The sequence below is a fragment of the Monodon monoceros genome, unplaced genomic scaffold (genome assembly GCF_005190385.1).
Source record: "Monodon monoceros isolate NGI ecotype Baffin Bay Population unplaced genomic scaffold, NGI_Narwhal_1 Super_Scaffold_11, whole genome shotgun sequence".
NCBI classification, from domain to species: Eukaryota; Metazoa; Chordata; class Mammalia; order Artiodactyla; family Monodontidae; genus Monodon; species Monodon monoceros.
Genome location: NW_021703767.1, coordinates 295315 through 305950, shown reverse-complemented (window position 1 = coordinate 305950; position 10636 = coordinate 295315). Strand labels below are relative to the sequence as shown.

The 10636-nt window shown below is 51.1% G+C and overlaps 1 protein-coding gene across 4 annotated transcripts in view; it reads left to right on the top strand.

Moving 5' to 3' along the window:
• The first annotated feature begins 3487 nt into the window (after positions 1-3487).
• Positions 3488-10636, top strand: part of PCNT (pericentrin) — a 97041-nt gene continuing 89892 nt past the window's right edge. For 2 of the 4 annotated variants that reach the window (XM_029214213.1, XM_029214211.1), the window contains exons 1-2: positions 3488-3783; positions 6406-6612. In XM_029214213.1, the coding sequence (XP_029070046.1) occupies positions 3727-3783; positions 6406-6612 (264 nt within the window). In that variant the 5' untranslated portion in view covers positions 3488-3726. The remainder of the gene's footprint in view (positions 3784-6405; positions 6613-10636) is intronic. The other 2 variants (XM_029214212.1, XM_029214214.1) reach the window with 1 other exon arrangement.

Here is a 10636-nt window from a genome sequence, read left to right as displayed (position 1 = left end):
GGTGGTTGCTAGGAGCCGCAGACATGGCGAGGCCCAGTTGCCAGGTTTCCACTGAGAGTCCTTCCCAGGCCCCGCCTGTCCCCATGCAGGGGTTACCAGTAAACACTGCTGATCCCTAGGTGCGGCCAGGCGGGGCTCCTTGGGAAGGAAAAAGTGGGCAGCAGCTGGGGCCCGAGGGGTAGAGTGCAGCCCTGGCGGGGAGGACAGAGCCCAGAGGATGGGGTGGGGAGCGGCATGGCATCCACCCCCCACGCACCACGGGGGCCTGCCACCCCTGCCCTCAGTCCGCTATGGCCTCCAGGAGGCCAGCAAGCCCCTGGCCTTTCCTAGGGATCCTCCCAGCCAGACGGGAGTAAAGGCCAGAACACTGGAAGACAGGGTGCGACCACCACCTCCCTGCAGACTTCAGGAAACTCTGCGTGGCACCAGGGAGCTGGCCAACGAGGTGCCTGGGGGCTTCTGGGTGGGAGCTCAAGGTGGGCTCACCCCACAGGCACCCAGCTGGCACCTCAGAGGACACGGGGCCATCCCGAGGCACCACCCCTCAGGGTGGATGTGATTCCAGCAGGGGGACTGCCCAGCCGGGACCCATGCCCAGAGAGGGGCAGGGGTTTCTAGTGCCTGAGGGGCAGGGGCACCTGGGAGGCGGACCATCGGTGGGTGACCCACCTGCCCAGCAGAGGGCATGTCCACAGGGCTGGCATGGGGAGGGGGTGTGATGGGAGGGAAGACTTTTCTAAATGATGCTTCATTTCAATGCTTCCCAGGAAGGGCAGTTTTGAGGAGTAGTATTGTATTTTGTTTTATATTGTATCAATACCTACTGTATCGGGCATTTTGTAGGGTGTCCCTCTACTATTGGGATTTGTTTGATGATTTCTCACAATTGGACTGGGGTTGTGGGTTTTTGGGAGGAAGACCACAGAGGCAAAAGGCCCTTCTCATCACGTCCCATCCAGGGTGTGTGCCGTCAACACGACCTACACTGTGGATGTTGACCTTAGTTACCTCGTGGACGTGTGTCTATCAGGTTTCACCACTGCACAGCTACTATTTCTCTCTCCCTTTCCACACTGTCTTCTTCAGGAGGAAGTAGCTATGCACAGCCCATACATAAGGAGTGGGGGGTTGTGTTTCCCTCCTTGAAGGTGAGTATCTACATATCTGGACAGCTGTTTAATTGTTAAAAATAAGTTAAGAGTCAGATCCAACATTTCAGAATATCTAGAATAGCCATGGAAATGATTCTGGGGTTCCTCGGAACACAGTTTGAAAACCACTGGCCAAAGCACCGTGGGCAAACACGTGGGCCCCCCACAAAGTTTTAGATGTACTGCAACATGTAAAGGTTGAGAGAGTCAGGCATAGATCTGAGTCTCTGACTGCTCCTGGGAAATCCGATCCTGTGGTCTGCTAGTGTTGCCCGCCTACCCCTGGCCTTACGAGGCCACCGCCTCGTGTCTGTGAGCCAAGACTGCAAGCATCACTCACCACACAGAGGGCTATGGTCTGACACAGGAGGTGGTTGAATTTCCAGGGCTCCCTGAAGATTCGTGTAAGTTGCGGTTGCTTAGACTCACATGTTCACACAGGTTGAAAGGTGAGCTTGTGTCAGTAAAGTCACTACAGCACGTTCGTGGAGGAGCATAGTTACTGGCACTCAGTCTCAGAGAGCAGACAGGGGGCACACGGCCCGCACACAGACCTTACTGCACTGAAGGCACAGGAGTGAAGGAAACACAGAAACCCGCAGCGTGTTCGCCGGACAGCCCCGCAGTTAACCCGCAGCAGCGCTGCTTGATACGCCACCTTTTCTCCAGCTGCCGCTTGCAGCGCTGTCACCCTACCCAGCTCTACCCCGGCCAAATCTGACGCGGGGGCAAGTTTGTGGGTGTGTTCACTTCTCACACAGGGAAACCGAGGCACAGCTGCTTAGGGGTTTCCTGTGTTTCTTCCTGAGTTTGCGACCCCCCCGCCATTTAGGTAACCATCACCAGTTGGTGAGAGCATCCCCCCACCCCACCCTCCGCGAGGGAACGCTCACCCAGGCACATTTACGCTACAGTAACAAGAGGTGCCAACAACACGCTTCGGATCAGTGTCAGTTAGTCAGAGCTTATCAGCTTCCAATGAGCCTGATAACTGTAGCAGCATTTGATTGTTAATCAAAACCGTGGGCTAGGAATAAAAACCTCGCCTTACTTCCTTATCCGGACAAACAGGCTTAAGTGGAGTCTGAAGCTAAGGAACAAACAATGATTTCATGAGACTCCAATTCCCACACGGACCATGAATTCATAACCCACATCACATTCTCTTTCTTTTTAAAAAAATTTTTAACAGACTATCTTTTTGAGCTTCACGGAAATTTGAACAGGAAGTACAGCGCATTCCTTTTTAATAACCATTTACAATATATTTGGATTGATTTACCCAAACGTTTCAAGGCCTTAAAACTTTTCCATGTGAGAAGAGACTTTTTTGCCTTTCACTGAAACAGCTCTCTCCCTCTGGTGATCTAGAACTGCGTACAATTACTGTATCATTTAAAATTGCATCCTTACAGGCCTCTTGGCAAGTTGGGCCTATGGAGCCCCTTCCACGCTGGGGTTCCAGGGGTTGTCCTAACAGGAATACACTTGTATTCCGGGTGTGGGTTTGCCTTTCCTGCCCGCAGGGCCTCATCCTGACCCTCTCTCAGAGTTTCTCACTGCATGGGGTCCCTGCCAACACTCTTTGACGCAGGGCACTGCTTTATGGCAGCGGTGCCAGACTGGACCCTTGACTGTGCAAGCTGGGGGCAGACGCATTAAACCAGAGCCCTCGATATGGCACTGTATCCCCAGTGGGAAGAATCCATGGGTCCAGGAGTGGGAGCACCGCCGGTGGCTTCCTGTCCCTGTACCTCTGGGCTCCGTGGGTTGGGGATGCCGGCCCCGATTCCCACTGACTAACTCTGGCCGCCCCCGGCATTCCGGTTCTGTGGGTCCAGGCACCAGCGGGACCCAAAGGAGGGACTCCTAGGAACGGAATCAAGTGATTTTGCTGGCTGTCTGCGATCGTGACACGAACAGGGCCACCATCCCGGTCGCCGAAAGGACCCCTGGAGACGAAAGTTTGGGTTCTGCCACCCCCGGGCACGGCCACAACCCGGAGCGATTTTAGGGGCAGCCCTGAGCTGGCGCACGCATGCAGTGGGGCCCGGCCTCCTGGGCTGTCCCCGGGGACTCGCGAAGCTTGACTCAACTGGACACCGGCGCAGACTCCCCCCAGGGCGGCCTCAACCTCGCGGGAACGCGAATCGGCCTCCGCGCCAGTCCCAGCCGGGCCCGACGACCCACGTGCGCGGGGTCCTTCAAACCGACCAACCACAGAGAGCGCCGAGGCTGCCGCGCCCCGCTCAATGGTCCTGCCCGAAGAGGCGGGAGCGTCTATGCGCCAATCGGAGGAACGGACGCAGGGGCGGAGCTCCGCCGGGCCGCGCCTCCTTGAGGGCACCGCCCTGAACGCGCGTGCGCGAGGGCAGGACCGCGGCCCCTGATTAGCCGCAGGCCGGGGGTGCACGCCCCGGGGCGGGGCCGAACGCGGGGCGGGCCCACGTCTGCGTGACAGTTGTCGCGGGGGGAGGGTGAGCCCAGGCGATGGGGAGGGAGTGTAAATAGAGCGAAGGCGGCAGCGCATCGGCCCCTTCACCTCCCCGCGACCTGCGAAGAGCCCCGGAGTAAGATGGAAGAAGATGAGCAAGAGCAGCGGCGCAGAAAAGTGGAGGCCGGGAGAGCGAAGGTAAACGGCAGCGCCTCCTCCCCCTCGCTGTCCCGGCGTGGGCTCCACAGGGCGGGCTCCGGTGCCTGCCACCGCCCCCTGCCAGGAGCGGACGTGGCCAGGAGGGGACCGCTACCGCCGCACTCTTGCCCTTCCCGCCGACTGGGCTGGAAGCCGCCCCTTGGCCGCCGCCATCTTGAATCCGCCGCCCTCTGCTTGGGCCCGCCCCCGCCGTAGCCACAGCCAATCAGCGGCCGGGGGCGCGCGGCGTTTCGCGGAGAGGTCGGGCGCGGGGTACGCCGGGACTGGCGGGGCTGCGCTTGCGCCGGGCAGGGGCGGGGCCGTGGGAGGTGGGCGTCCCGGCCCCTCCCCTCACACCGGGACACCCCCACCCCCACCCCAGCCCCGACCACCCCCGGGGAACTGCCAGAGGAGCCGGCGAGGCGGCTTCATTGAGAGACAGTGGTGTCCTCCGGACGCGGCGTCCCTGACGGCCGCCCGCTCCCGCAGCCCGAGGTGCGGGAACGGGCGCTGTCACCACACCTGCGCTCTTGTGCACACCTACTGACACCTGCGCGTCTCCCTGTCCTCGCCCGGATTCCTGGAGGGCTTGGAGGCCGGGACTCCCTGCAGTTGGGCGACACGGGCGCTCCCCCTAGGGCTCAGCTCAGCTTCCATCCGGTTAAAACGACGTGCAGAGATCGTTTTACAAGGAATTCTGCAGTTCTTTGTGCTATAAAAGTTCAGAGTGGTGTTCCCGAGCACGGGACTTGTTCACCCTGTGGAATGCCTCCCACCGACCCACGCCCTGGTGTCGGGGCTCCTGAAACGCCTGTGCCGCCTCCTTGCTGCTTGGGGCCCAGGTGGACAGTCCTGGGCAGGTGAGGGCGGAGGGCCTCTGCCGGGGCCGCCCCCTGCGCCGGGCCTGGGAGCTCCAGACGCCCGGACGGAGCCTCCTGGGAGGTGTCACGTCCCTGCGCTGCGGATGCCCCCGGGAGCTCTGTGCGGTCCCGGAGTGGGCCTTTGTCATCCACGTAGGCACCGTCCGGTACTCACTGTTCTGGGCGTGTTGTGGCCATTGAGCCGTTTACCGACCAGACGCGGGCCCTAGAGACAGTGGAGAAAGCCTGGGCACATGTGCTGTGCCGCCCTGGCTCACCCCACTCCGGCTGTCGGGGGGAGCCGCTGTGCAGTGCCCGCGACTATTAGGCAGAGCCCTATGAGGTTGCTGTTTGAGGTCAGACATTGGGAATTTCACATGGATCAGCCAGCAGGGGTGTTCAGTTCCGTGCTAGTTCCTTCCCTTGAGGAAACCACAGGGCCACTGCATTAAAGGGAACACTCAGAACACGTGGTGAGTGGTGTGAGGTGGTGACAGGCAGAGGACAGAGCGGCCTCCTTGGGCTTCCTGTGCAGGTCAGACTTCCGACTGGGGTTTGAAGAGTGAGGCTGTAGTGTGTTTTTTCCCCTTTGCATGTGCCTGGCACGTAGGAAGGAGATTGGAAGCGAGCCAGAGTTTAATACTCACCGTTTTCCCTGAGCTCACCATGGTTTGTAAATGTGCCTAAATGTTGCTTGAAGGAGCGTTAATGGTGATGAGAAGATTTCACCTTGGGAGAAGAAACAGATGCCTCTTGTTGGGTGACCACAGGCCAGAGACTGGGTCTGTGATGCAGGAAGGGATCTCACAGACGGTTAGATTTGATGGAGTTGGGCACAAAATAAACGAATCTGGGACTGGTTTTGAAGGCAGTGTCTGTTCTTGGGAGACGGTTTCTCTCACTTAAATTGCCTTTTGTGATTTTCCTATGTCCATAAAATTGTGCACTTCTGTTATCATTTATACAAACATTTGTTAGATGCATTTGCTTTTATGACCAGAGTTGTCATTTGAAGGACCTTGTCCTCCTGTGAAAAGCTGACACTAGCTATCCTACCTTTTGAATAAGGTGTTAGTGGGAGATGGTGTGTGAACAGTCTAAACCCTCAGATTTGTGGGACTGAACAGAGCCAGGTGTGCCTTCTGATGGGGACATTCTGCGGAGGTCCCTGGTGCTTTGGTGAGCTGCGTCATGAAAAATAGAACATCTGATTCCAAAAAGGAGGATGTTAGATTGACCTGGCTTAATTAATTTTTTGCTATTTCTGTACCTTGTCTCAGAATCTATGGCAAGGAAGTTTTGGCTAGGCTATGTATTTCCCTGATTGGGGGAAAATGGGGCAAAAAGGGAGAATTTAGCTTTTCTATATAGTTTTAAACCTTAAACATGCCTTGATTAAGCTGTCAGTTTTTAAAATAGATGTACTTTTTAATTTTTGAATTTTTCTGTAAACTGTCAGGGGCTGGGACAGCTATTCTGCCCGTCAGCCTTATTGCTTTCCTTTGTCTGGAGGCATCATTAACAGTCCTTAATGTTAGATTCTTCGGGTGTCATTCTGAGCTTTAACTCCCAGTATCGTAGATGTTAATGGAGGTGGTGTTTCTGGGACGGGGCCTGGTTGATGTGAGTCTGGCCAGGTGTGGCTGTGTGGACTGAGCCAGCCCCAGAGCCTCATGTTCCCCACAAGCTTGCTGTCTTTGTGGTTCTGTTACTTTTTCCTCACTTACCTTTGTCTCTACTACCTCTCTACGTTTTTGCGCAGCTTGCTCACTTCCGACAGAGAAAAACAAAAGGTGACTGTGCGCATTCGAAGAAAACGCCGGCGAAGAGGAAGGGCGCGGCTGTCGATGCGCCTGACCAGGAGGAGAGTCCGGTAGCTGCGGCCGAGGCCGCCGGACTCCTGGGAGGCCGGGCCGTTGGCAAGAACGCGTTGTGCAGCGACACCCCTGATGGCGCTGGAGCCCCTCAGGTAGATTTGCTCGGCTCTGTGTTCTCACGTTTTGCTTATCTCCTGGTTACTGCTAGCGTAATTTACTAAAAGTGGTCTTATGTCTGTTTTTGCCTATCAAAAGTGGGGAAAGGGGGTTTTATTTTATCTTGCAAAAGGGGCGTATATTTTTGTGGTTTCACTTCTAATTAAAGATTTTTCTTCACCCCATGATTTTGAGAAATTTGGGGTGAACTGTTTGAAGGCAGGGGTCAGTATTGGTGCTCGGCGTGGTAGCAGGAGTTTGACAAGTGTGGGTTCCTCGGGTGTGGCTGTGCATCAACCCCCCTGACAGGTCTCTTTGGACACTTAAGCCGTAATATCCCTTCACCTGCTGTCAACTCCACCTGCTTGTTGGTCTTTGTCCTTTCCCTCCTTTCTGAATGTGGGGTGAGGAGGGCAGGGCTGAAGGTGTCACAGAAATGGTGTCTTGTCTGTTGCTTGAGGCCCTGTGAGCTGCAGGGGCGGGTGTGGACCTGGGTGTTGAGGGTGCATGGCCTCCCTGGGCCTCCTGGTTGCCTGCATGTGGGTCTCCTTGGGGCCTCCTCTCGTGTGTGTACTTGAACTGGGAGTACCCCTAACTTGTGTGCAGCAGGGCAGGGGCAGGTGTTTGCTAGAATGAGCTGAAAACTGGTGGATGAGGGCAGAATTTGACTCAAAGTCATGCTGTGTCTGGACTGCCTTATTGCAAAAAAAGGAATGATTGCTAGCATATAAAGTTTATGATATTCTACCTACAAATGTATTATAGAATGTTCCTTCTTTGGAAAAATTGGAAGACCTCGCCGTGGCGCTCCGACTTTGCCTGGGGAGCAGCTGCCCAGAACTCTGGTGCCTGAGTCTTTGGACCAGCCTGTGCCCAGCTCACTCTGCCTCCACTCCCTGTGGTCTGAGGGACCTGAGGCTGGATGTTAGTTTCGGTTCATGTTCGTGCTCTTGTTGCTTCTCTGGGGTCAAGCTGCGGGTCACAGCTGAGTCCACGGAAGCCACGTTGAGAGCGCTGAGTCCTGACTCTCAGTGGCTTTGCTCTGTATGCTTCCTGCTTAGGCTCTTTGAGGAGAAAGCCTCGCAATGTAAATATCATTTATTAATTTCATATTTTTATTTTCAAATCAGACAAGTCTTTTTTATTTTAAATTAAAGGTTTTGTGGTTTTTAGCTTTTCATTTTAAAATGTCAGACCCACAAAAAAATTGCAAAAAATAACACAGAGTTCCTGGAGATCCCTCACCTAGCTTCCTGAAATATTGACACCTATGTAATCATAGTATAAATCACATCAGTTTTAGTTAACATTGAAACAATACTGTGAGCTGATTGATAGAGCTTGTTCTAATTTTTCCGATTTTTCTGGTCCAGGATTCTGTATTGCATTTCAGTGCCTTGTCACCTTAGTCTCCTCCAATCTGGACAGTTTCTCAGTCTTCCTTTGTGTTTTATAAGTTTGACACTTGTGACGTACTAACTAGTTATGTTGTGGGATCCCTGTCAGTTTGGGTTTGTTTGATGTTTCCTTCCGATTGAAGTCAGGTTGTGCGTTTTGGCAGGAACACGGTGGAAGTGCTGATGATGTCTGCTGAGTGCATCCTGAGAAGAAGCACAGGTGGTGTGGTGGTAGCTATGCCTCACTACTGGGGGGCCTGCCAGATTTCTGCTGACAGAGAAGTTTTTGTTTTCCCCTTTGTAGTTAATAAGTATATTATGTGGAGGTGCTTAGAGACCCTGTAAATACTCCATTTCTCATGATACTTTCCATTAGTTTTAGCTTCTATTGAAGATTCTTGCCTGCAGTAATTACTGTGATGGTGTTGGCCAAATGATGACTTTGTTTCCATCATTCCATCTACATATATTAATTGGCATTTTACTCTAAGGAGGAACTGTTGCTTCTCCGCAGTTTATTTATTCAATTATTTATATCAGTATGGACTCCTAGATACTTATTTTATTACGGGTTTTAATCCATCATATCAATGTTTATTTTGTTGCTGAAATACATACATTTGGCCACTGGGAGTGCCTTTGAATTGGCATGTGACCTTTTAACATGCCCTCATCATTTTCTGGCGCCTTAATTCCTGGCACCAAGATTTTCTAGGCTTATTTTGTCCTTTCCTTCTGCAGCCCCAAACCAGCCATTTCTTCAAGGAGCCCTGGTTCCTTTCGGTGGAGCATGGTTTTAGAATCCAAGATCTGGGTGCTAGGTGTGCTTATTGCTTGCGGGGTATGGTTGCTTCTAGGCTGTTTCAATAGACAGAGCCAGAAAATATAAATGTATGTATGTACACGCACATCTATATCTATTTGTCTATTTGCATGTATAATCAAAACCATGAATTCACACTAATATCTTCAATTCCAATCCAACAGCACAGAATTTATTCTAGCTTTTCCCCTCTCCTTATTTTTAGCTCCTTTTTCCCATAGTGAGAAAATGGGGAAAAGGCTTATCTACAGTATCTTTACTTATTTGCTCAACCTTAAAATACACACAAGTTAATTTCAGAATTGCTACTTCTCATGCCAGTAAAACACAAATTTACTAACTATAGAATATTTGTTTACACAGCCATCCCTCACTTTTCGAAAGCTTGCTTTACACCACTTCACTTTTACAAAGGATCTACATTAGTACCTGTTTTTGCTAACAGAAAGAAATTCAAAGAGGATTCTCAGTTTTATGAAGAAATCTAATTGCTTCTTTACCTTTATGCCGTCTTGGTTTATGAAAGCTTTCATAGGAATGCTCTATTTCTGGTAGTGGGGGAAACCTGTAGTTGTTTTTGTCTTTATTTTTCCGAAGTTTATTGTTTAGCATTCCCAGGTTATTTGTTAGATATATGTACTTTGAATATTTTTCCTAGTCTTGCTTACCTTGCTTAAGTTGTTTTCTTAATGGTGTCTTGTGATAAGCAAATATTCTTAACTTTGATGTTGAATTTATCATTTTTTTCTATGGTTAGTGATTTCTGTGTCCTGTCCAAAAGGTCTCCCCTAGTCCTGAGGTTGTGAAGATAATCCCCAGTGTCTTCTTGAGGCTTGATGGCCTGGTTTCTATGTTTAAGTCTGTGATCCATCTCAAGTTACTTTCTGTGTATGGAGCACCGTGACTTTTAGAAGAATGGTTTAGTTTTGCTGGTTTTGAGTGTTTTATAAATAAAAGAATCCAGTATGCATGTCCTGAGTCTGGGTCTTCTTATCCAGCATCCTTTAGGAGTTAAAGGCTATAGTTCTTTCGTTTTCGTTGTTGTATAGTATTTTGCTGTATGGATGTACCTTGGTTTTTCTGTTCCGCTGTTGATTGGCATTTGCTATGAACATTCTCATACAAGTCTCTTGGTGTCTGTGTGAACACGTTTCTATGGGGCCGTAATTAGGTATTTAATGTCTGAGTCAGTATTTAGGTATACGTTCAACTTGTGTATGTTGAGCTGTGTTTTAAAACAGTTGTTCAGTTTATATTTTCAGTGGTGGCATATGAGTGTTTTCCTTGTTCCATAACATCTGTGATTGGTGTTGACATTTGTTTTCTATTTTAACAGTTTTGGTGGGTGTGGAGTGGAGTGTATTTTAGGGGAGTGCAAGCTTAGTCAAACATGCCAAAAAAATCAGTGTGATTCACTTAAGAGACTAAAGGAGAAAAGTCATATGGTCTTCTCAGTTGATTTAGAAAAAGTGTGTTCTGCGAGAGAATGACCTGTAATTTTCCTCTCTTGTCAGGTTTTTGTGTTGAGGTTATGTTGGCCTCATGTGACGAGCTGAGAGGGTCCTTTGCTCTGTGGATGAGCTGGTGTAAGATGGTGGAGCTGTTGGGGACTGAAGCTTTCTTTGTGGAAAGACCTTTAATTGCAGAGTCAACTTACTGAACAGTTACCAGACTATTCAGTTGTGCTTTTTCTCAGAATGTGTCCTTCTAATCTTCCAGTTTGGGGTATGAAGTTATTCGTAGGAATACTCTTCTGTGGCGTCAGTGTTGACAACCCTTTTCAGTTTTGTTTGTCCTTAG